The sequence below is a fragment of the Stegostoma tigrinum genome, chromosome 1 (genome assembly GCF_030684315.1).
Source record: "Stegostoma tigrinum isolate sSteTig4 chromosome 1, sSteTig4.hap1, whole genome shotgun sequence".
Lineage (NCBI taxonomy): Eukaryota > Metazoa > Chordata > Chondrichthyes > Orectolobiformes > Stegostomatidae > Stegostoma > Stegostoma tigrinum.
Window position 1 is genome coordinate 1,979,905 of NC_081354.1, and position 24,221 is coordinate 2,004,125.

Sequence of the window (24,221 nt, forward strand, 5' to 3'; positions counted from 1 at the left end):
CCACATGGGCCCAAGCTATGCCCGCCTCTTCACAGGATAGGTGGTACAGTCCCTTTTCTGATGTTACACTGGCACTATCCCTCACCTCTACCTCCAGTACATTAATGATCGTATCAGCACTGCCTCGTGCTTCCCAGGATCCTAATGGTTATAAAAGAAATCAATTTAGTTCTTGACACAATGCATCAGATTTTGTGACTGGCAGTGAGTGAAAAGCGCCAACTATTCACAACACCTTCCCATGTACTTTCAAAGAGTTTCTGCACCAGAACTTGCTGATTTCCAAAACAAGGAAAGTGGATGCTGGAGATCTGAAACAAAAACAGAAACTGCTGGATAAATTCCACATCTGTGAAGAGAACAGGGCTTGAAACATTGACCCTGCTTTCTCTCCACAGATGTGGCCAGAGCTGCCAAGTTTCTCCAGCAATTTCTACTTTTGTTTGTTGCTGTTTTCTAATCTTTCTAAGTGGCACAGTGTCCTATGGTGAAAATCTGGGATCAGTGTGAACAAGGCAAGAAAAGATGCATCCCTGAAATATATCGGATTGATGAATGCACTGGAGATTCAAGATTGCTTGGCAATGATAAAGACTCTTCGTGTTGTTTAAACTGGAATGGTCAAACCCTGAGCTCTTCTGGCAAATATAGTGGAGATGTATTGCGTAGGTACCACATTCTCAAACTCCATATTTCAATGGCAAATCCATCAACAAAGTAAGTGTAGAGAAGCTTGTGGATAAGCAAAGAGCATGTCAGCTAGCAACTGTCTCATTTGTAGACCTGCCAGAGCTTGCAGTCTGATTTAATCTTCAGAAGCAGTCAGGGCTTCAAAACACCACTGTGTTCCCACGGCAACACTTCTGTCGTAAGCTTGCTAAAGAGTTCCAGCAAGCTTCAGCACAAGCTCAAAGAACAACATCTCATTTTCCACTTGGGGGCCCTGCAGCCCCTGGTATGCCACATTGAGTGCTATAACTTTAGACCCTGATTTTGTTTTGCTGAAAAAGGGTCCCAGCCCAAAACATCAACTTTCCTGCTCCTCTGATGCTCCCTGGCCTTCCGTATTCCTCCATCTCCATTCGGTGTTGTCTCTGGCTCCATCTGCAGTTCTTGCTATCTCTGTTATGACATAAGTTGCTTTTAGTACAGTCACCCTTTTTCATCTACTCTTAGGCCTATCATTATATTACATGAGCTGTTTCCAGCAAGACTCACCCATTCGCTCCAACTCTTACACCTTATTGTTCATTATTCAGCTTTGCTTCTGTGCTGCCCTGCTATCCATAATCTCCACCTTCATATCACTCTCTGTCTGGGCAACATCTCCACCTATCTGCTCACCTCTCCCTCCTCCACTACCCCAACTGCCCAGTGTTGTCTTGGGCATAAATACTACTTTTTCCCCCAACTGCTAACAGGTCTGACGAGGAGTCACTGGACTCCAAACCTTAACTCTGCTTTCTTCCTACAAATGCTGCCAGTGCCGATGAGTTTTTGTTTCAGATCCCCAATATCTGCATCTCCAGAGTTTAAAATCCAGGCAGGAAAACACACCGACGCTTCATCAGAGGCTGCACTGATGATGTTACGCAGTAGGGTAATGAAACATCTGCAGAACAACAAACTAGCTCGGCGAGCCAACCAACCACAACAGTTCTTTGTTTTGTTACAGGACTGATAGTTGTTTAAATCAAACTATTTGAGCTTGATATGAAATTTTTCTGGGGTAGATAGGACTTGAACCTGCATCTTCCAACCCAGATATAGGGATAATTACACAGCAGTACAAGACCCACCTAACACTGATATCCTTAATATTATACTCAATATAAGCAAAGTTATTGTCCTTTTTGCATTCTTCACCCATGTAACCAGCATATCAGACTTCATGTGAAAACAGATTTGTTGACACTACTGAAGGTCATGTTCTAGGGGTCTCAGCCAACTGCTGGAATCATGGTTTACAGAGCTGTGTTGGTTCCTACCCTCCTGTATGGCTCTGAGGTGTGGATTGTCTGCAGCAGACACCTCAAGGCACAGGAGCAGTACCATCAAAGCGGCCTGCATAAGATCCTGCACTAACACCAGCATCCTTGACCAGACCAATATCCCCAGCATTGACACACTGACCACCCAAGAGCGGCCATGATGGGCTGGGCACATCATCTGCAAGGCTGCTATGAGCCCCCCCAACCACAGTTTCTACTCCCAGCTTCAAAATGGCAGGTGAGCCCCAGGCGGACAGAGGAAGTGCTTCAGTGATACCCTTAAAAGGTCTCACTGGTGAAGTGTGGCATTTCCACAGACACCTGGGAATCACTGGCCCCAGAGCACCAGAAGTGGAGGGGGAGTATCTGGGAAGTCTTTGAGCATCACAAGGCTTGCTGTCAGGAAAATGTGGAAGCCAGGCCAAAAACAGCAAAAGAAGTGTGCTACCACACCTACAGCCCACCCACCCCTTCCTGTGACCACCACCCGCCCCAGTGTAACAGAGTCTGCGGAAGCAACATCGGTCTGTGCAGCCACCCATGGACTCACCCTGACAGTGGGACAGAGTCATCTTCGTCTGCAAGGGGCGACTGCTGCTGATGGTGATGATGATGATGATGATGCTTATGACTGTGAACGAATTCTCATTCCAGCCTGGTATATTACCCTCAATCCCACACGCTCTAATTTTGTTTATTAATCCTTTATGTGGGGAGACAGTGAGACATGGCCTGGTGTGAGTCATGATACTGACAGCAGAGTTTGCAGTGAGGGAAGTTTATGAGAGAAGACTATTAAAATTTAATAATTAACTATGTCAATTCCTATATAGGATAATATTGCAAATCGAGCAAGATTCACCCCTACACTGTCCTACTCGACTAGCAATGTTTGCTCTTGGGTACGCAGTTTCCTCATTTTGATTTTTGACACAACCTGAGCATAGTGCCAGTAACTGAGACACAGCCAGCCACATGGGTGTACCTGATGTGGCATCTTCAGGGGCATTGTACTCCTTCAAGCACAGTTCTTGTGCGGGGTATTCATGTTGTTGGCAAGATCCTAGAGGCAAAAACAGTAATACAGAAAAGTCAACAGGTTGACAAAAGCTTCAAATGATCAGACAACAGTTCAAAATATTCTATTTGAAGATTGCTTCTTAACCACAAACTCCTTCCTGACAGTCTCTTCCAGCTTCAAACTTTCAGCCATGGCTCAGTCTCTAATATATAATAGAGCCTAACATTCTCATTGTCAGCACTGAGAGTCCACTGCACTATCTGAAGTGGATCAGTGCTGAGGTAGCTACGCACTGTCAGAGAGTCAGCACTGAGGGAGTGCTCCACTGACAAAGTATTAGTAACGAAGGAGAGCCGCACTGTCAGATGGTCGGCAATGGGGGAATGCTGCACTGTCAGAGAATCTGTACAGAGGGAGCGCCGCGCTGTCGGAGGGTCAGCGCTGAGGGAGCGCCGCGCTGTCGGAGGGTCAGCGCTGAGGGAGCGCCGCGCTGTCGGAGGGTCAGCGCTGAGGGAGCGCCGCGCTGTCGGAGGGTCAGCGCTGAGGGAGCGCCGCGCTGTCGGAGGGTCAGCGCTGAGGGAGCGCCGCGCTGTCGGAGGGTCAGCGCTGAGGGAGCGCCGCGCTGTCGGAGGGTCAGCGCTGAGGGAGCGCCGCGCTGTCGGAGGGTCAGCGCTGAGGGAGCGCCGCGCTGTCGGAGGGTCAGCGCTGAGGGAGCGCCGCGCTGTCGGAGGGTCAGCGCTGAGGGAGCGCCGCGCTGTCGGAGGGTCAGCGCTGAGGGAGCGCCGCGCTGTCGGAGGGTCAGCGCTGAGGGAGCGCCGCGCTGTCGGAGGGTCAGCGCTGAGGGAGCGCCGCGCTGTCGGAGGGTCAGCGCTGAGGGAGCGCCGCGCTGTCGGAGGGTCAGCGCTGAGGGAGCGCCGCGCTGTCGCAGGGTCAGCGCTGAGGGAATGAGCACTGTTGGAGGGTCAGTGCTGAGGGAATGCTCCACTGACAGAGGATTAGTAATGAAGGAGTGCCGTACTGTCGGAGGGTCAGTGCTGAGGGAGTGCTGCACTGTCAGATGGTCGGCAATGGGGGAATGCTGCACTGAGGGAGGATCAATGCTGAAGGAGTGCCGCACTGTCTGAGTGCCAGTACTGAGGGAGCACTGCACTATCAGAATCAGTAGAGAGGGAATGTGACATAGTTGGAATGCAAGTGTTAAGGGAGTGCTGCATTTGTTGGAGCAGTACTGAGGGAGTGCTGCCTGTTGGATTGTCAGTACTGAGGGAAATACTCCTGTCACTGTCAGCTCAATTTTGCAACTTGCGCTCACTCTATCCTCAAACTGCTTCACTATTCCAATGTTGGTCAACATGAGCTCGAATAACAGCAGCACATCTTTTGACTGGACACTTCACTGCCATCTGGAGTCAATGAGTTAGAATTGTTCAGCAAGGAAACAGTCCAATTAGTCCAACTCATCCAATGTTCACCAGATATCCAAGCTGCTCTAATCCCATTTGCCCCAATTTGGCCCCAATCCCTCTAAACCCGTCCTATTCATATATCCATCCAGATACCTTTTAAATGCTGTAATTGTACCAGCCCCCACCACTTCCTCTGGAGTAGGTGCACCACTCTCTGCATGAAAAGGTTGTCCCTTAGCTCCTTTTTAAATTTCCCATCTCACCTTAAACCTATACCCTCTAGTTTTGGACTACCCTACCCTGGGAAAAAGACCTTAGCTACTCATCCTATCCATGCCCCTCATGATTTAATAAACCTCTGTAAGGTCACACCTCAGCTTCTGACATTCCAGGGAAATAGCCCAGCCTATTCAGCCTTTCCCCATAACTCAAACCCTCCAATCCCAGCAACATCCTTGTAAATCTTTTCTGAACCCTTTCAAGTTTCACAACATCTTTCCTATAGCAGGGAGACCGGGATTGCATGCAATACTCCAAAAGTGGCCAAACCAATGTCCTGTAGAGCCCCAACATAACCTGCCAACTCCTATACTCAATGCACAGACCAATAGAGGCAAGCATACCAAACACCTTCTTCACAATCCTATCTATCAGTGACTGCAAGGATTTATACACTTGTGTCCCTGGGTCCCTTTGTTTGGCAACACTCACCATGACCTACCATTAACTGTATAAGCCCTGCTTGATTTGCCTTACATAAATACAACTAAGGCTTTGGAGTTGATCTGTACCTGGGGTTGTGGCTGTTGAGGTTGGTTGGCTCGCTGAGGTGGTTTATTGTTTCGCAGACATTTCGTTACTGTACTTGGTAACATCCTCAGTGCAGCCTCTGATGAAGCGTCGGTGTATTTTCCTGCCTGGCTTTTAAACTCTGGGGTACATTGCGATGGATTGCCTCACTTCCGGTTTTCCTCCGTAGTGGAATGTATATGGGATCGAGTTCAATGTGTTTATTAATAGCAAGCTTCATGGAGTGCAATGCTTCCAGGAATTCTCGTGCTTGTCTCTGCCTAGCCTGTCCCAGGATCTTGCTGTTGTCCCAGTTGAAGTGGTTGTTCTCCTTGTCCATGTGGATTGAGATGAGTGAGTATTGGTCATGTCTTTTTGTAGCCAGTTGGTGTTCATGAACTCTTGTTGTTAGTTTCTTTTTTGTTTGTCCGATGTAGTGTTTCTCGCAGTCTCTGCAGGGGATCTTGTAGATGACATCGGTCCTGTCCATGGCGGGGAGTGGGTCTTTAGTTCGGGTGAGCACTTGTTGTAGGGTTGATGTGGGCTTGTGTGCCACTCTGATGCCCAGTGGTCATAGGAGTCTACTGGTGAGTTCCAACGTGTTCCTGATGTAGGGTAGTGTGGGGAATGTGTCAGGGAGTGTAGAATCTTTCTGATGCATCTCCTGATTCAGCCGAAACATCTGTGGAACAACAAACCAGCTTGGCAAGCCAACCAACCTCAATATATACAACACCTCACATTTATCTGGATTAAACTCCATCTGCCATCCCTCAGCCCATTGGCCCATCTGATCAAGGTCCCAAAGTATTCTGAGATAACCTTCTTCGCTGTCTACAATACCATCATTTTTTGTGTCATCTGCAAACAAACTAACTATATCTCCAATGTTCACATCCCAATCATTTATATAAATGACAAAAAGCAGTGGACCCAGCACTGATCCTTGTGGCACACCGCTGGTCACAGGCCTCCAGTCTGAAAAACAACCCTCCACCACCATCTTCTGTCTGCTACCTTCAAGCCAATTGTGTATCTAGTTGGAAGCTTCCCCTGTCTTCCATGTGATCTAACCTTATTAACCAGCCTACCTTGTGGACACTTGTCAAATATCTTGCTGAGGTCCATGTTGACAACATCTAATGATCTGCCTTCATCAGTCTTCTTTGTCACTTCTTCAAAAATCTCTCTCAAGTTAATGAGACACGATTTCCCTTGGACAAAACCATGTTGACGAACACTAATCAGTCCTTGCCTTTCCAAATGCATGTAAATCCTGTCACTCCGAATGCCCTCAAACAACCTGCCCACCACAGTCATCAAGCTCACCGGTCTATAGCTCCCTGGCTTTTCCTTACCACATTTCTTCAATAGTAGCACCACATTAGCCAACGTCCAGTCTCCAGCACCTCACCTGTGGCTATCAATGATACAAATATCTCAGCAAGGAGCCCAGCAATCACTAACCTAGCTCCCCACAGAGTTCTAGGGTACACCTGATCAGGTCCCAGGGATTTAATCAACCATTGTGCATCTTAAGATGTGCAACATCTCCTCTTCTGTAAAATGGACACTTTTCAAGATATCACTATTAATTTCCTCAAGTCCTCTGCCTTCGACCTCCTTCTCCACAGTAAGTGCTGATGCAAAATATACGTCTAGTACCTCAGACATTTCCTTCCATACATAGATGGTACTGCGGATCTTTAAGTGGTCCTATTTCTCCTTAGTGACTGTTTTGTCCTGAATGCATTTGTAGAATCTCTTTGGATTCTCCTTAACCCTATTTGCCAAAACTATCTCACATCCCCTGTTTGCCCTCCTGATTTCCATCTTAAGTATACTCCTACTGCCTTTATACTCTTCCAGGGATTCACTTGATCCCAGCTGTCTATACCTGACATATGCCTTCATCTTTTTTCTTGACCAAAAACCCCAATTTCTCTCATCTTCCAGCATTCCCTGCACCTACCAGCCTTTGCCATCGTACTAACAAGCACAGACCATACTCTTGTTATCTCATTTTTGAAAGCCTCCCACTTTTCAACTGTCTGTTTTCCTGCAAACAGCCTCTTCCAATCAACTTTTGAAAGTTCTTGCCTGATTCAGTCAAAATTGGCCTCAGCCCAGTTTAGAACTTTAACTTTTAGACACAGTTTATCCTTTCCCATCACTATTTTAAAACAAATAAAATTACACTCCCCCCACTGACACCTTTGTCACTTACCCTAACCTTATTTCTCAAGGTCAAGTTTTGCTCTTTCTCTGGTAGGTATATCCACATATTGAATAAAAGTTCCACAATTCTAGTTCATGTTGTTTGATGTTTTTTCCTGGCTTGGTTTATTTTTCTCCTCCTGTCCTATTTCCCTGACTTTGCTGTCAGATAATAATTAATTAATACCCTACTGTTTGAACATCTTTCAAACACATCTTTTGTTTCTTTACTTGTCCCATTTTATCACTCCATGTTATCACAGAACTTTTTAGTTCATTCCTCCCTTCGCTCCCTTTCCTGTCAAAATCTGTGGCAGGCCGAGCCATTCTAATTCTGATGAAAGATTACTGTCTTGAAAGACAACTTCTCTTTGTCTCTAAACAAATGCTGTCACATCTTTGGTCACTTGGGAACCAAGGGATATGTGAAGTGGGGAGAAAAGTGACGTTGAATCCATGGATAGTACAGAATGAGGAGCAGGCTCAGTGGGCAGTAGCATCTACTCTTGAGACTCTGTTATTTCCAACATTCTCTGTTATTAAACTTATTAAAGACCCTGAAATGTCCTTTTGTGTCTTGGGTGCCAAACTCTGCTTGATAATTTCACCTGTGAGACACCTTGGGACATTTACAGGTTCACAGTGCTATAAAAAAATACAAGTTGTTGTTGGTGTAAGTTCAGTACAAAATGCCGTAAGAGTAAATGATAAAAAAAAGGCTCGAATGCCTGATTAGACTTCTCCTGTTCCTGTAGACACCTTTTGTGGAACCCAAACTTTGAGTATCACAAATAGTTGTAAAAAGGACTTGTTTTCATGACTATGGGCCTCATCAAATATTCAGAGGTTTTTTCATATGGCTCAATAGAGCATTGTCGCAAGCATATGTACATGAATAGCTGATATATCAATAGTCCTGTTGTCACACGCACATTAACAGGAATGAATTCCACTCAACTATTTGCATATTTATTACATTGAACTCAATCTTTGCTTTTAGCATGTACTAAGAGAACAGTCATTTTCAGAGAACTTACATCCATCTTTTCAAACATTCATTGTTTCCTATGAAGACCTGTTCTGCTAAATTATGAAATGGAAACACATTTGTTCATTTGAATTGCAAATCACATTGCTGCTTTTTCTCTGTGTCTCTGTTTCTATCAAGTTTACCTGGGAAGAACTGATATTTGTAGAAAGGGAAATGCATCCAGGTTAATGAATACACGGTAACAAAGGCTCTCTATGAGTGGAATTCATTCCTGTTAATGTGCGTGTGACAACAGGACTATTGATATATCAGCTATTCATGTACATATGCTTGCGACAATGCTCTATTGAGCCATATGAAAAAGCCTCTGAATATTTGATGAGGCCCATATTCATGAAAACAAGTCCTTTTTACAACTATTTGTGATACTCAAAGTTTGGGTTCCACAAAAGGTGTCTACAGGAACAGGAGAAGTCTAATCAGGCATTCGAGCCTTTTTTTTATCATTTACTTGGACCGTGAATGATCTACAAACAATTCCACATACCGACTTTAATTCTGTAACCCTTTAAACCACGACACAACAACATTCTATCAAACTTGTACAGTACAAAGTAGCTTGTCCTTCTGTTGCAAGAACATAACAATTAAACAAATAAAACTAAGGACACGAGGGGAAGTATAGCATGCTTTAATTATCTGTTTAAGTCAATGAATGAAAAATCAAACAAGGTCCATTTTATGCTTGTGCTCCTCTGAGCATCATTTTTCCCGTGAGGCGTTTCTTGCCAGTAAGGCACAGAGGGAAACATGTTGCTATTTGTTGTTGCCTCATAGAAACCATTCAGTTTCCAAAGTTAGAGGAGGAAATAAAATCTGTTTTCAAAGACAAAAGTTGCTGGAAAAGCTCAGCAGGTCTGGCAGCATCAGTGAAGAGAAATCAGAGTTAACGTTTCAGGTCCGGTGACCCTTCCTCAGAACTCTCCAGATCTGAAGAATGCTCAGCGGATCCGAAACGTTAACTGATTTCTCTTCTCAGATGCTGCCAGGCCTGCTGAGCTTATACAGCAACTTCAGTTTTTGTTTCTGATTTACAGCATCCACAGTTCTTTCAATTTTTAATATCAGTTTTCATCTGGGCCAGATGGTTATAATTTCAGAGACTCCTTTTCCTGACCACAGTGTAAGCCCTCAGAGACATAGACATGATGTTGGATGTTGCACTCTACATCTAAATATCTCCATCAACATTGGCTCTGGAGCTAGGAAGATTCATTTGGATTAATTTGCCATTTTGCCTTCCATGACTGTTTTAACCTCCTACACTCCATCTGTAACATTACCCAAAAAAAATCCTGTCTTTCAATTAACTGTTTTTCCAGTCTGGCAAAGCCTGTAGATTGTTATTAATCCAGGTATTGTGTCAGCAAAAACAAAAAGGCAGGTTACAAATGGAATTATCATTTGCTCGGATGCAGTTCCTTGCTTTCGGATTTCACCACAAATACTAGACAAACATCACAGGCACATAGAACATAGAACATAGAACATAGAACAGTACAGCACAGAACAGGCCCTTCAGCCCACAATGTTGTGCCGACCATTGATCCTCATGGATGCACCCTCAAATTTCTGTGACCATATGCATGTCCAGCAGTCTCTTAAATGACCCCAATGACCTTGCTTCCACAACTGCTGCTGGCAACGCATTCCATGCTCTCACAACTCTCTGCGTAAAGAACCTGCCTCTGACATCCCCTCTATACTTTCCACCAACCAGCTTAAAACTATGACCCCTCGTGCTAGCCATTTCTGCCCTGGGAAATAGTCTCTGGCTATCGACTCTATCTATGCCTCTCATTATCTTGTATACCTCAATTAGGTCCCCTCTCCTCCTCCTTTTCTCCAATGAAAAGAGACCGAGCTCAGTCAACCTCTCTTCATAAGATAAGCCCTCCAGTCCAGGCAGCATCCTGGTAAACCTCCTCTGAACCCTCTCCAAAGCATCCACATCTTTCCTATAATAGGGCGCCCAGAACTGGACGCAGTATTCCAAGTGCGGTCTAACCAAAGTTTTATAGAGCTGCAACAAGATCTCACGACTCTTAAACTCAATCCCCCTGTTAATGAAAGCCAAAACACCATATGCTTTCTTAACAACCCTGTCCACTTGGGTGGCCATTTTAAGGGATCTATGTATCTGCACACCAAGATCCCTCTGTTCCTCCACGCTGCCAAGAATCCTATCCTTAATCCTGTACTCAGTTTTCAAATTCGACCTTCCAAAATGCATCACCTCGCATTTATCCAGGTTGAACTCCATCTGCCACCTCTCAGCCCATCTCTGCATCCTGTCAATGTCCCGCTGCAGCCTACAACAGCCCTCTACACTGTCAACGACACCTCCGACCTTTGTGTCGTCTGCAAACTTGCTGACCCATCCTTCAATTCCCTCGTCCAAGTCATTAATAAAAATTACAAACAGTAGAGGCCCAAGGACAGAGCCCTGTGGAACCCCACTCACCACTGACTTCCAGGCAGAATATTTTCCTTCTACTACCACTCGCTGTCTTCTGTTGGCCAGCCAATTCTGTATCCAAGCAGCTAAGTTCCCCTGTATCCCATTCCTCCTGACCTTCTGAATGAGCCTTCCATGGGGAACCTTATCAAATGCCTTACTGAAGTCCATATACACCACATCCACAGCTTGACCCTCATCAACCTTACTAGTCACATCCTCAAAAAACTCGATAAGGTTTGTAAGGCATGACCTACCCCTCACAAAGCCGTGTTGACTGTATTTGATCAAGCCATGCTCTTCCAGATGGTCATAAATCTTATCCCTCAGAATCCTTTTCTAACACCTTGCAGACGACAGACGTGAGACTTACCGGTCTATAATTGCCGGGGATTTCCCTATTTCCTTTCTTGAAGAGAGGAATTACATTTGCCTCTCTCCAGTCCTCAGGTACGACTCCAGTGGAGAGCGAGGATGCAAAGATCTTCGCAAGTGGCGAAGCAATTGCATTTCTCGCTTCCCAAAGCAGCCGAGGACAAATCTGATCCGGGCCTGGCGACTTGTCAATCTTAATGTTTGACAAAATTTTCAGTACATCAGCTTCCTCTATCTCTATCCATTCCAGCATGCACACCTGCTCTTCAAAGGTTTCATTCACTACACAGGTCGTTTCTTTCGTAAAGACAGAAGCAAAAAACTCATTTAGGGCTTGACAAGGGTAGGTATACATGATCTGTACAAAGTTTCGACCCAGTCAACAATTGAAGGGATAATGATCAGTGAAGAATGAAAGAGAGAGAGAATAAAAGAAAGTAGAAAATACACAGATTTGCACTTATATAGTACCTTTCACAATATTTCAAAGTCAACAATTGGAAACCAGTAACTTTTCAGAAGTCCACCTATAATCCCATCATTTAAGAGATCCAGTCAACAGATCCTCCTTGTAATACAAGGATTAAATCTTTAACTCCAAACCTGAAGCTCATGCTTTCTTGTGAACGGCATCTGTAGGAATCAATAATTCTTACATGCTCACTGGCTCCACTTTGACCTGTCACAGTCAGATATCAGTTTGTCAATTCCATGTTCAAGCTCCTAGCTCAACAGGAAATCATTAGCTAGAAGTGAGGATCCAATCAGAATCAGATAGCATACACAGCACTCAGAAAACACAGGACCTTTTAGCAAACTTAATTAAAGACACTGCCTTAAATCATGATCCCACTTAACTCATACTGTCTGCTACATCAATTAATCCAAAATATTGGGCTTATGTCATCCTCCAGTTTTGTATGCCCCCAGATATTTAGTAGAATACAAGTTAGTTATTGCATGATGTACATTAGAAAGGAATGATAAAATATATAAAACTACGAAGTTGGGGTGTGAAAGGAAGTGGAATTACAGTGTTATGATTCAGGTGAGTTGTATGAAGATAAGAACACTGGAACAGGGAGGCAATTTGGATGCTTGGGCTTCTTCTGTCATTCATTTAGATCATAGCTGATCTGCTTTCTATCTCCTTATTTACACAACCCATTTGTAATAGTCTAACAATCTCAGATTTTAAACTGATATTCCATCATCTACGACTTTTTGTTGGATTAACTTTACGATTCTTACTGCCCTCTGTGTGAAGAAGTCTTTCCCAACTTCTATCCTGAATGACCTGGCTCTGGTTTTAATCTGAAGTCCCTTTGAGTGAGACCCTCATGCTGGCACATGGAAAAGCTTTCAATCGACTCTCCTTTCAAAATTATCAAGGTAGTCTTCTGTAATTCCATGGAAGTAAAACTCATATGTTATGACTGTCTGCTGGAAGGAAAACCAGAAAGGTTATTAAATATGTAGTTAATCAGTTAGCAGTATTGTGTGGGAGTTTAAAGAACAAGAACTGCAGATGCTGAGGGTCTGAAGCAAAAACAGAGTGCCAGAGAAATACAGGAAATCTGACAGAATCTGCAGAGAGAAAAACACAATTCATGTTTCCAGTCCAGTGGCCTGGCAAAGGTTGGCCCTGCAGAGCTTTCTTTTGTTTTGGAGTTGTTGTATTGAGAAGGTCACTGTATGTTGTAATTATGAGTAGACAGCCAAATATTTACAGAGAGCCTAAATGAGCAAACAGTTTTCCAAGAATTAAAAAAAAAGTGAATGCTGGAAATTTGAAATAAGAACAGAAAATCCTGGAAATATTTAGTAGATCGGCACTCTCTGTGGGAATAAACTTTTGTTAACTCAAATAATCTTCTTGGTCCATAAAGAAGACCCCCACGCCCATGCCCTCTGTTGCCCAACTCCTCAACCCAATGCCCCACCCTCCATCCATCCCCCAAATGTTCTCTTCCCTTTGCTGCCAAAGGAGTGACCCACAGGGGGCAGAGTGTCACAATACCGTCTGAAAGCTCATCCATATGTCCACCCCTCATGTATGAGACAATATAATCCTGACCCAGCGTCTGATTTTCAGAAGCAAATATCGATCATACAGTAGCTCCATCTTCACATGCTATTTCTTTATCAGAATTGCAGTGTAAATTCAGGAACAGTAATCTTGGCTGCTTTTCTCTCCTTTCCAAGGAAATCTCAGGCATGTTACACAATACAACAGCTGTCATGCAGCAGTCAGAGAAAGATTTGCATTTCCATGTGGCCTCTCATAATTCCAGGTCTTCCCAAAACTTCTTGACAACTGGTGTAGCACCTTTGAAGTTAAGTAACAATGTAAGAAACAATGCCGCTCTTACACAGCACTGACCCTCTGACAGTGCAGCGCTCCCTCAGCACTGACCCTCCGACAGTGGGGCGCTCCCTCAGCACTGACCCTCCGACAGTGCGGCGCTCCCTCAGTACTGACCCTCCGACAATGCGGCACTCCCTCAGCACTGACCCTCCGACAGTGCCCAATCCCTCGGCACTGACCCTCCGACAGTGCGGCGCTCCCTCGGTACTGACCCTCCGACAGTGGGGCGCTCCCTCAGCACTGACCCTCCGACAGTGCGGCGCACCCTCAGTACTGACCCTCCGACAATGCGGCACTCCCTCAGCACTGACCGTCCGACAGTGCGGTGCTCCCTCGGCACTGACCCTCCGACAGTGCCCACTCCCTCGGCACTGACCCTCCGACAGTGCCCACTCCCTCGGCACTGACCCTCCGACAGTGCCCACTCCCTCGGCACTGACCCTCCGACAGTGCCCACTCCCTCAGCATTGACCCTCCGACAGTGCGGCGCTCCCTCGGCACTGACCCTCCGACAGTGCCCACTCCCTCAGCACTGACCCTCCGACAGTGCGGCGCTCCCTCAGCACTGACCCTCCGACAGTGCCCACTCCCTCAGCACTGACCCTCTGACAGTGCGGCGCTCCCTCGGCACCGACCCTCCGACAGTGCCCAATCCCTCAGCACTGACCCTCCGACAGTGCGGCGCTCCCTCAGCACTGACCCTCTGACAGTGCGGTGCTCCCTCGGCACTGACCCTCCGACAGTGCCCAATCCCTCAGCACTGACCCTCCGACAGTGCGGCGTTCCCTCGGCGCTGACCCTCCGACAGTGCGGTGCTCCCTCGGCACTGACTCTCCAACAGTGCCCAATCCCTCAGCACTGACCGTCCGACAGTGCGGTGCTCCCTCGGCACTGACCGTCCGACAGTGCGGCGCTCCCTCGGCACTGACCCTCCGACAGTGCCCACTCCCTCAGCACTGACCCTGTGACAGTGCGGTGCTCCCTCAGCACTGACCCTCCAACAGTGCCCGCTCCCTCGGCACTGACCCTCCGACAGTGCGGGGCTCCCTCGGCACTGACCCTCCGACAGTGCGGGGCTCCCTCGGCACCGACGCTCCGACAGTGCGGTGCTCCCTCGGCACTGACCCTCCGACAGTGCCCACTCCCTCAGCACTGACCCTCTGACAGTGTGGCACTCCCTTGGCACTGACCCTCTGACAGTGCCCATTCCCTCGGCACTAACCCTCCGACAGTACGGCGCTCCCTCGGCACTGACCATCCGACAGTGCCCGCTCCCTCAGCACTGACCCTCCGACAGTACGGCGCTCCCTCGGCACTGACCCTCCGACAGTGCCCGCTCCCTCAGCACTGACCCTCCGACAGTGCCGCACTCCATGATTATTGACCCACTGCCTCAGTTCTGTACTAGGAGGGATGTGATCCAATGACTCCAATCTTGGCAGTAGGAGGTCATTATCCTAACCTAGCCAATCCCACAGAGCTGATATTGATCCCCAGATAAAAATTCCTAACATTGTGGAAAATGAGTGGGGAAGACTTCATTCACCAATGTTTGGCAAACTCCAAGACGTAAGTCAATCACTTGTTATCTTCCTTGCTGAAATTCCCTTGTCATCAAGTTTATAATTGACTTCATTATCTTTGCAGGATCACAGGGAGACTTGTTGGTGGATAAGCACAGGGCCTTCGTGTTCATTTGATTCTTATTCACCTGCAGTTGGCTGTCTCTCAGAGAAGAATCAGCTCTCAAATTTTGTTTTTATCTAGTTAGCTGCTGCAATAGTTCTGAAAATCCTACACAAAGCGCAAATTGTAGCCAGCCCATAGTGTTGGCTCAATCGATACATAGAACAGACTGTAATCCACTGAAGGCAGATTTGAAAACACCATGCCACCCAGTCCTGTGACGATGTGATTTTCTTAACATAAATCTCCAACCGTTGATTCTGCATTTGGATGGTATATTTACAATCTTTAATTTAAGGTTTCAATATGTGTTGTTTGTGTGTAGGACACCCATTATTCAACTAACTCCTTTCAGCAGACAGGAAATAAACTTGTCAATCACAGACTTTTCCCAAAATTCAGTCTCGTGAGGAAGCGAAGATAGATCCTTAAAAGAAAACAAACCACCGTCAAGCATCAGGTTCCATTATCTCCCTGTAAGTACCTCTGGACAAAATATTACTCCAAAACCTCCCACAATGGCAGGGCTTTGCAAGATCTAATTCCACATTGTGTGACTTGGATTTTAAAATTCCACAGCAAACGTGATTACTAAAATAAATCCCTGGACTGCAAAATGCTATTGACTTAAACTCTAAGGCAGTACAAAATTATAAATGATATTGACAATATCGAAATATGTTTTTTTACTGGCAGGAGGGTCACTAAACAGATGGACTCAGAATTAACTAGAAAAAGAAACAGAGGATTGGGCAGTGAGAAGTTTCTTTTAAGCAGTGAGTTTCCGTGGTCCGCATTATGCTGTCTGGAAGGGCAATGGAAGCAGATGCAATAGTAACTTTCAGAAATAAATTGAATAACAACTTGAAAAGGAAAAAAAATTCATTCCGTTAGAGGATTGGATAGGTATTTCAAGGAGCTACCACTAGCTCAATGGGCCAAATGATCTGTCTTAGACCAGAAGATATAAGAGCAGGATTAGGCCATTTTAACCATGGAGCATGCTCCACCATTCAGTTGTGCATAATATGTTTCTCAGCCTCATACTCCCACATCCTCCATTTAACACTTGATCCTCTTAGTAATCAAAAACCTATCTATCTCTGTCTTAAAGACACTCATTGATTTGGCCTCCACAGCTTTCTGTGGTAATGAATTCCACAGATTCACCACCATCTGGCTGAAGAAATTTCTCTTCTAGCTTCAAATCAAATGGCAAATGACAGATCAAAGGCCGCCTAACTGCAATACTAAAATACAAAGACTGGGAAATCTCTGAAACCCCATATGTAATTCAAAACAAAACAATGCTCAATATTAAGTAGAAAGGAATGTATGGTCTGAAATTAATTAACAAAGTGGATGAAATTGAGGGGGCTCAAACAGTGAATTCCCAAAGATTGGTAAACTGAGAACAGTGTACCACAGCATGCTTAGAGTAGATGCAAAATCCATTGTTTGTTTACATCTAGAAAAGTCCCACACCCAATCCGGGAAATGTCAGAAGCAAAACTGACGCAACGCTTCAGCAAGGAGTCATTTGGCAGGTAACAGGCCTGTGCAGTACAATTCTGTTATGGTGCCTATTCCAAAACCAGATGGACGTCAAAATGTGTGCTGACCTCACTAAATTGAACGAGGTCACAGCAGGTCAAGGTCATCCAATGGCTACTGATGTGGATGAAAGCTTGGCAAAATTTGTTAAAAGTGCACCTTGACAAAACTGCACACAGTCAGTGGATTCTGACAATCACCACTTGATGAAGAATAGAAACTTTGAAAAACCTTCATTGTTGGAACATTTTGGAAGAAATGGGAGGGGTCTGGACAATAAAAACAGAGCATGATCAGAGTCAGAGAAGTACTCTAAACCTTACAAATGCAGGCTGGACGCTCATGGAGAATAGCAAATTCTCAAAACCCATAATATAGTCTCTATGGCTCATTGTGTGGTCAATGGGCATCATTTCAGAACCACAGAAAATGAAAGACAGAAAAGACTTACCACCACCAGGAAAAGTGATGGAATGACATGAGAATCGTCAAATAATTTGGCAAATTCTGACCATATCAAGCTGCGAACAATGATTCTTCAAGGCAATTCAGAAGACAGGTCCAAGTGTTGGGATAGCCACCAACAGAAATCTTTTGAGAAAAAGATTTTTGACAGTATTTATAGGGTCTTACTCTAAGGTAAAAATATAGCTAGACTCATGGATCTATTATAGAATTTTTCATTTACATAAATATAACTGATTACATTACAACCTTTCCAAGATCTATGTTAGTTAATTTCTTCTGAGATCTTGGCTAAGTATGATCCTGAGCTTCCAACCATTGTAACAGCAGATGCATTAGCAACAGGACTTGCAGCATTGCTGTTTCAGGTATGAAAAAATGGTTTCCGACACAAACTCTGACAGAAATTGATCAGAAATAAACAGTCACAGAAAAAGAAGCCCTTGGAGCTGCACAGACCTGCAAGATTTTTGACCATGCTTTTGGAAACATTTCGAGATTGAAACTAATCATAATCATATCGGGCCACAGTGCCATTGTGGTAATGTAACTGCATTAGTATTCCGGGGACCTGAACTAACATGCTGGGGACACGACCTAAATCCCACCATAGACGCTTGTGAAATTTAAATTCATTTATTAAGTCCAGAAAGCTGGTCTCAGAAACGTTGACCTTCAAGAAAAGTCTATTTTCTAACACCTTTCCATTCTGAAGAAGAGTCATGCCAGGTTCAAAATGTTAACTTGGTTTCTGTCTCCACAGGTGCTGCTGGATCTGTTGAGCTTCTCCAGCACTTTCTGTTTGTCTTGCTAGCATCCTTCATGGAAGAAATCTGCCATCCTTGTCTCATCTAGTCTACATGTTGCTTCAATCCACAGTAATTTGGTTGACGCCCAACAGTCTTATGTGACTAGCAACCCATTCTGTTCAAAGACATTTAGAGGCGGGTAACAAATGCTGGCTTTGAAAGCAATGCCCCTTTCTAATGAAAGAATAATAAACCTCTTGTAACCTTGTTAAATGCAAAGGACATAGCAAAGATGTAAAGTTAATGTAATACTACACCATCACTGAATAAATTTAGGGGAAATATTAAACTACGGTTGATCCATAAAGACAAAAAGACATGAAATTTAGTGAGGAAGTTGAAGTTCATACTTCCCTGACCTTGAAGTAATTTCACACAACACCGCAAAAATGACAAGAAAGAAAACTCTCGGCAAAAAGTACGTCCTTTCCACCTCAAGGGGAGGAAAAGTGAAGAAGACAGCTCAACGAGAGAAGTAACAGCAACTCTCAGTCCAAGAGTAAATTCAGAACATTCAGATCCTTAATAACCTTGAAGAGGATGTCATACCAGATCAGGATGATTGATAAAACCACCGTAAAGACGGTCCTTATAAGCAAAGGCTTTCAGGTAGTGGGGAATATAAAACTCTTCACTCAAGAATGTACATGGGAAGTTTTGTCATTGCTGATATCATGGCCAAATGAAGGCAGTGATGATAATGATGAGAATACTTTAGAGACGGAACACTAGCTTAGATTTTATATAGTTGTAATGTAATCAGTTATTAGATTAGATTAGATTCCCTACAGTGTGGAAACAGGCCCTTCGGCCCAACAAGTCCACACTGCCCCTTGAAGCATCCCACCCTGACCCACCCTCCTGTAACCCACACACCCCTGAACACTACGGGCAATTTAGCATGGCTGATCCACCTATGGATATTCCATGGATATTCCACCTAGCCTGCACATCCCTAAACACTAACAGCAATTTAGCATGGCCTAACCACCTCATCTGTACATCTTTGGACTGTGGAAGGAAACCGGAGCACCTGATGGAAACCCACACAGACGCGGGGAGAATGTGCAAACTCCACAGAGTTAAACTTATCTGCACCTTAACTCTCTTAAGCTCCACTACATTGTATTCTCCTAGAAAGTAAAGAAATTTGATTAATTATTTGATCCTTAAACACTTGTGACATTTATGCCATGAACAAGACTGACAAATATCCCATTTTCTGCAAGGATTTAGAAGGATTGGAATTTGTTGATGATAGGAAGTTTATATCAAAAAGCGCAAACTCAAGGTTGTTCTAACAGTTGTTATGCCTTTAGTTTTTAAAAGAGGTCCATATTGATTTAGATTTCGATTCAAAAACTTGGCATCAAGATCAAACACTGGATCCTTAAACAGAAAATTAGTTTATTGTCTTCATATGATACCATTCTTGAGAAAAGCTTAAAGGGGTATAACTTAAGCTATAAGGAAAAGGGCACAAAAAATGGGAACAGCAGCAGGCCATTTGGCCCTCAAGCTTGCGCACCATTCAATAAGATCATGGCTGGTCTGCCCCAGGCCTACAAACATAAGAAAAATGATAAATATAAATGTGCGTGGCAGGTATTTTTAATCACTGATGATCACAGTTTGTGAACTGTGATGCACCAGAATCATTTATGGAGAGCGGCCTCTGACAGCAGCTGGTGATGTTGGATGGGAATTCAACAACTGCTTTGGAAATTGCTGGTTCATACTGCAGGAAGCCATGTCTTTAGCAAGATGGGGACAATGGACACAGGCAAGGAAACAAGAATAAAGGCCAGCACTTGTGAACAGGAAGCATCTAATGGCCACACAAAAACTAGGAAGAGGAATCCAAGATAACAAATTGTGGAGCTGGATGAACACAGCAGGACAAGCAACATCTCAGGAGCACAAAAGCTGACATTTCCGGCCTGGACCCTTCATCAGAAAAGGGTGATGGGGAGAGGGTTCTGAAATAAATAGGGAGAGAGGGGGAGGCAGATCGATGATGGACCGAGGAGAAGTTAGGTGGAGAGGAGACAGACAAGTTAAAGTGGCAGGGATGGAGCCAGTAGAGGTGAGTATAGGTGGGGAGGTAGGGAGGGGATAGGTCAGTCCGGGGAGGACGGACAGGTCAAGGGGGCAGGATGATGTTAGTAGGTAGGAAATGGAGGTGTGGCTTGAGGTGGGAGGAGGGGATAGGTGAGAGGAAGAACAGGTTAGGGAGGCGGGGATGAGCTGGGCTGGTTTTGGGATGCAGTGGGGCGAGGGGAGATTTTGAAGCTTGTGAAATCCACATTGATACCATTGGGCTGCGGGGTTCCCAAGTGGAACATGAGTTGCTGTTCCCGCAACCTTCGGGTGGCATCGTTGTGGCACTGCAGGAATTCAAGCAGTCATGCAGGTGTCAGATAACAGGCAGCACACCCCAGCCAGAACAGTCTCATGGAGGGTGTAAGAGAGGGCAGGACAGCAGCCACGAGCTGAGGAAGCATTCTAGACTGGTGGCTACGCATTGAAGTGCCAGGGCCACAGTTATAGCATGGACTACAACAGATGGTAGTTTGAAAGCTGGGAAGTCATGCTAGAATGAGGTGCAAGATACTTTATGCTCTTTCCCACATATTCCTCTTGAGTTCAGAGACCATGAGGAGAGAAAGACCTCTTTTGTGTCTGTGAGGCAAGGTAATTAGTGTTATGATATCATGAGACATTAGCAGAAAGCAGTCCTGCAACTGAACTTGTTACCTAGCTGATTAGAGATCAGGTGATAAACACTATAACAATACCCTTACAGTTTAGTAACACTGGGCCAATGTCCATTGTAAATAGTTCAATTCTCTAAGATGCGCTTTCCCATTAATTATTGCCAGAGAAATAATTCCTCTTCTATAACCTTTGTGCAGTAGATGTGCTTAAATTGGCTGTTAAACATATGTTTTCTACACATTGATTAAATGGATAGATGTTGTTCAATATCAGTGATGGCACATGGTTGGACCTTCCTGTGTCATATGGTATTTGTACAGAGCCCTCACTGCTAATTGTATTTAAGCCACATTTCATTTTGTGGAGGTGGAAGGCATTCATTGGGTTTTACCATAAACCAGCTGATAGCAACTCTAACCTCCAAACATCTGAAATGAAATCTTAGCATGAAGTGCCCAGCCCAGGGCAGTTGTCAATTCAGCCTGTTGATGAGCTAAAATTTTATGCAGTATTTAATTGATTATTGCATGATTCATTTCACACAGTACATTACTGAAAAAACTTTCACCTGCTGCATTCAAGGCTATAATGTTCATATTTTCACTAATATCTCTGAACGCATCATTGGCACTCATCCCTAAACTGAATCACAAAATTGTTACCATGTAGAGAGGACACTCAGCCCATTGTGAATGCACTGGCTATTCAAACAAGTATCATTGCCAAGTGCCAATCTCTTTTTAAAAACCTTTGCACATTTATTTCTATCCAACTAATTCCCCAATTCCCTCTAGAATACCTCAATTGAGCCTGCCTCCACCACATTTCTAAGCAGTGCATTCCAGACCCGAACCACTCACAGCATGAAAAGTTTTTTTTCTTACAATGCCCTTACTTGTTTTGCAAATCACTTTAAATCTATGTCCTCTTATAATTTTCTCTATAACAAGTGGTAACTGCTTTTCCTTCTCCACTCCATCTAGCCCACTCATGATACTGAAAACCTCTATCAAATCTGCTCTCAGCACTTTTCTCTCTGAGGGAAATTGTCTGAGGATAAGGGCCAGGCTGTTCAGGAGAGATGTTAGGAAGCCCTTCTACATACATGGTAGATGTTTGGAAATCTCCTCCACAACTGGCAGTGGATGCTGGATCAATTGTTAAATTTAAATCTGCGAAAGATTTTTTTTGCTAAATAAAGGTATTATGGGATATTGACCTAAGGCAGGTACTTGGAGTTAGGCCACAGATCAGGCATTATCTCAGTGAATGGGAGAACAGGCTCAAGGAGCTGAATGGCCTACTCGTGTTCCTATCTCCCTACATTCTCATTCCTGACACCACGCTTGTAAACTACTTCTGCACTCTCTCCAATGCATTCACATCTTTCCTGTAATGTGGTGCTCATAACTGTTCACAAACCTCAGCTGAGCTCTAATGAATGTCTTAATACAAGATCAACAGTACCTCCATGCTCCTGTCCTCTATGGCCCTATTTAATAAAGCCGAAGACCCTCTGCTTTATTAACTGTTCTTTCCACCTGTCCTGCCACCTTCAGTTATCTGTGTGCTCATATACACTCTTCTCCTGCACCCTCTTTAGAATTGTACCCCCTATTTTGTACTGTCATTCAATTTTCTTCTGACCAAAATGCATCACTTCACACTTCTCTCCTTAATATCTGTGCATTCTGACAATGAACGCTATCAGTTTAACTGGGACAAAGTCATCCTAGTAGCCCAAGCCAAACATAGACATGCACGGGAATTCTTAGAGGCATGGTTCTCAAACCATACTTCAATCAACAAACATATAGAGGTGGAACCCATATACAAACCCATACTGGGCAGGATAAATTCCAAGCACAGTAGAATAACATCTCTTCATAGGAGACTCCACTGATGATGTCATCTAACATGATGATCAAACATCTGAACAACAACAAGCCAGCTCAGTGAGCAAGTCAACAACCTCATCCACAACCCGAGCTACAGATCTTTGCCAAAACTTTAAAACATCCAGTGACTATTACTTGCCATAACCTGATCAAATCTTCATGTTTAAAAATACAGTCACTGATAGCAGCCAGACAGCAACAGCCATCAGCCATCCAAATTACTGTCAGTTTCAAAGTTGTCGATTACAGCTTCTTATTTTGGGCTGAGTTCACTCAACCAGGCCATAATCAGTCTATTAAACTAACAGTATCCACTGTTAACTACATCTCATCAAACTGAAACAGGAATGTTAGCTGTGCATTGAAAAAACACTCAGTATAGAGGTACAGATAGACACACAGTGCCCAAAACCTGCTGTTCTCGCAGGTGGATAATGTCCTGGAAGAACAAATATCAAAGGTTGGCAGGGAGCAAATGTAAACTCAGGAGGCAAGTGACTCCAAAGCTGCAACGAGTTAAAGTGTGTTTAAACTGGTGAGACAAACACACCTACCGAAACAGTTTGCATTGTTTTGCATTTCCTCATTTTCCTATAAAGATCAATTTTAATTTTCAGTTATGTAGTCATAGAGTCATACAGCATGGGGACAGACCCTGGGCCTAATCAGCCCATGTCAAACATAATCCCAAACGAAACTTGTCCCACCTGCCTGCTCCTGGTCCATATCTCTCCAAACCTTTCCTATTCATTTACCTATCCAAATGTCTTTTTAATGTTGTAATTGTACCCACATCCACCACTTCCTCAGGAAGTCGGTTCACACACGAACCACCTTCTGTGTAAAACATTGCTTTCATGCATTTTTTAAATCCCGCTCCTCTCATCTTAAAAATGTGTCCCTTAGTCTTGAAATCCCCTATCCTCGGGAAAAGACCACTACCATTAACTCTGTCTATACCTCTCATTACTTTATAAACTTCTATCAGGTTGCGTCTCCATCTCCTACATTCCAGTGGAAAAAGTCCCAGCCTATTCAGCCTTTCCTTGTAACTCAAACCTTCCATACCTGGCAATATGCTGGTGAATCTGTTCTGAACCCTCTCCAGCTTAATAATATCTTCCTATAAGTGTGTGATCAGAACTGGACACATCATTCTGGAAGAGGCCTCACCAATGTCCTGTACAACCTCAACATGACGTCCCAACTCCTACACTCAAAGGACTGAGCAATGAAGGCAAACATTTCAAATATCTTTTTAACATCCTGTCTATATGTGATGCAAACTTCAAAGAATTATATACCTGCACCCCAGGTCCTTCTGTTCTATAAGACTACACAAGGCCCGACCATTAATTGTATTAGCTGTATCCTTGCTCTTTATACCAAAACACAAATACCTTGCATTTATCCAG

At 44.4% G+C, this 24,221-nt stretch overlaps 1 protein-coding gene across 3 annotated transcripts in view; it reads right to left on the reverse strand.

Annotated features, from left to right (window-relative positions):
* LOC125456430 (B-cell scaffold protein with ankyrin repeats-like) overlaps positions 1-24,221 on the reverse strand; it is a 247,585-nt gene that overhangs the window by 199,964 nt on the left and 23,400 nt on the right. Inside the window, exon 3 of one of the 3 annotated variants that reach the window (XM_059646916.1) lies at positions 2,929-3,054. The exons of 1 other annotated variant lie outside the window; for it this stretch is intronic. In XM_059646916.1, the coding sequence (XP_059502899.1) occupies positions 2,929-3,054 (126 nt within the window). The remainder of the gene's footprint in view (positions 1-2,928; positions 3,055-24,221) is intronic. One more of the 3 variants, XM_059646930.1, reaches the window with a different exon arrangement.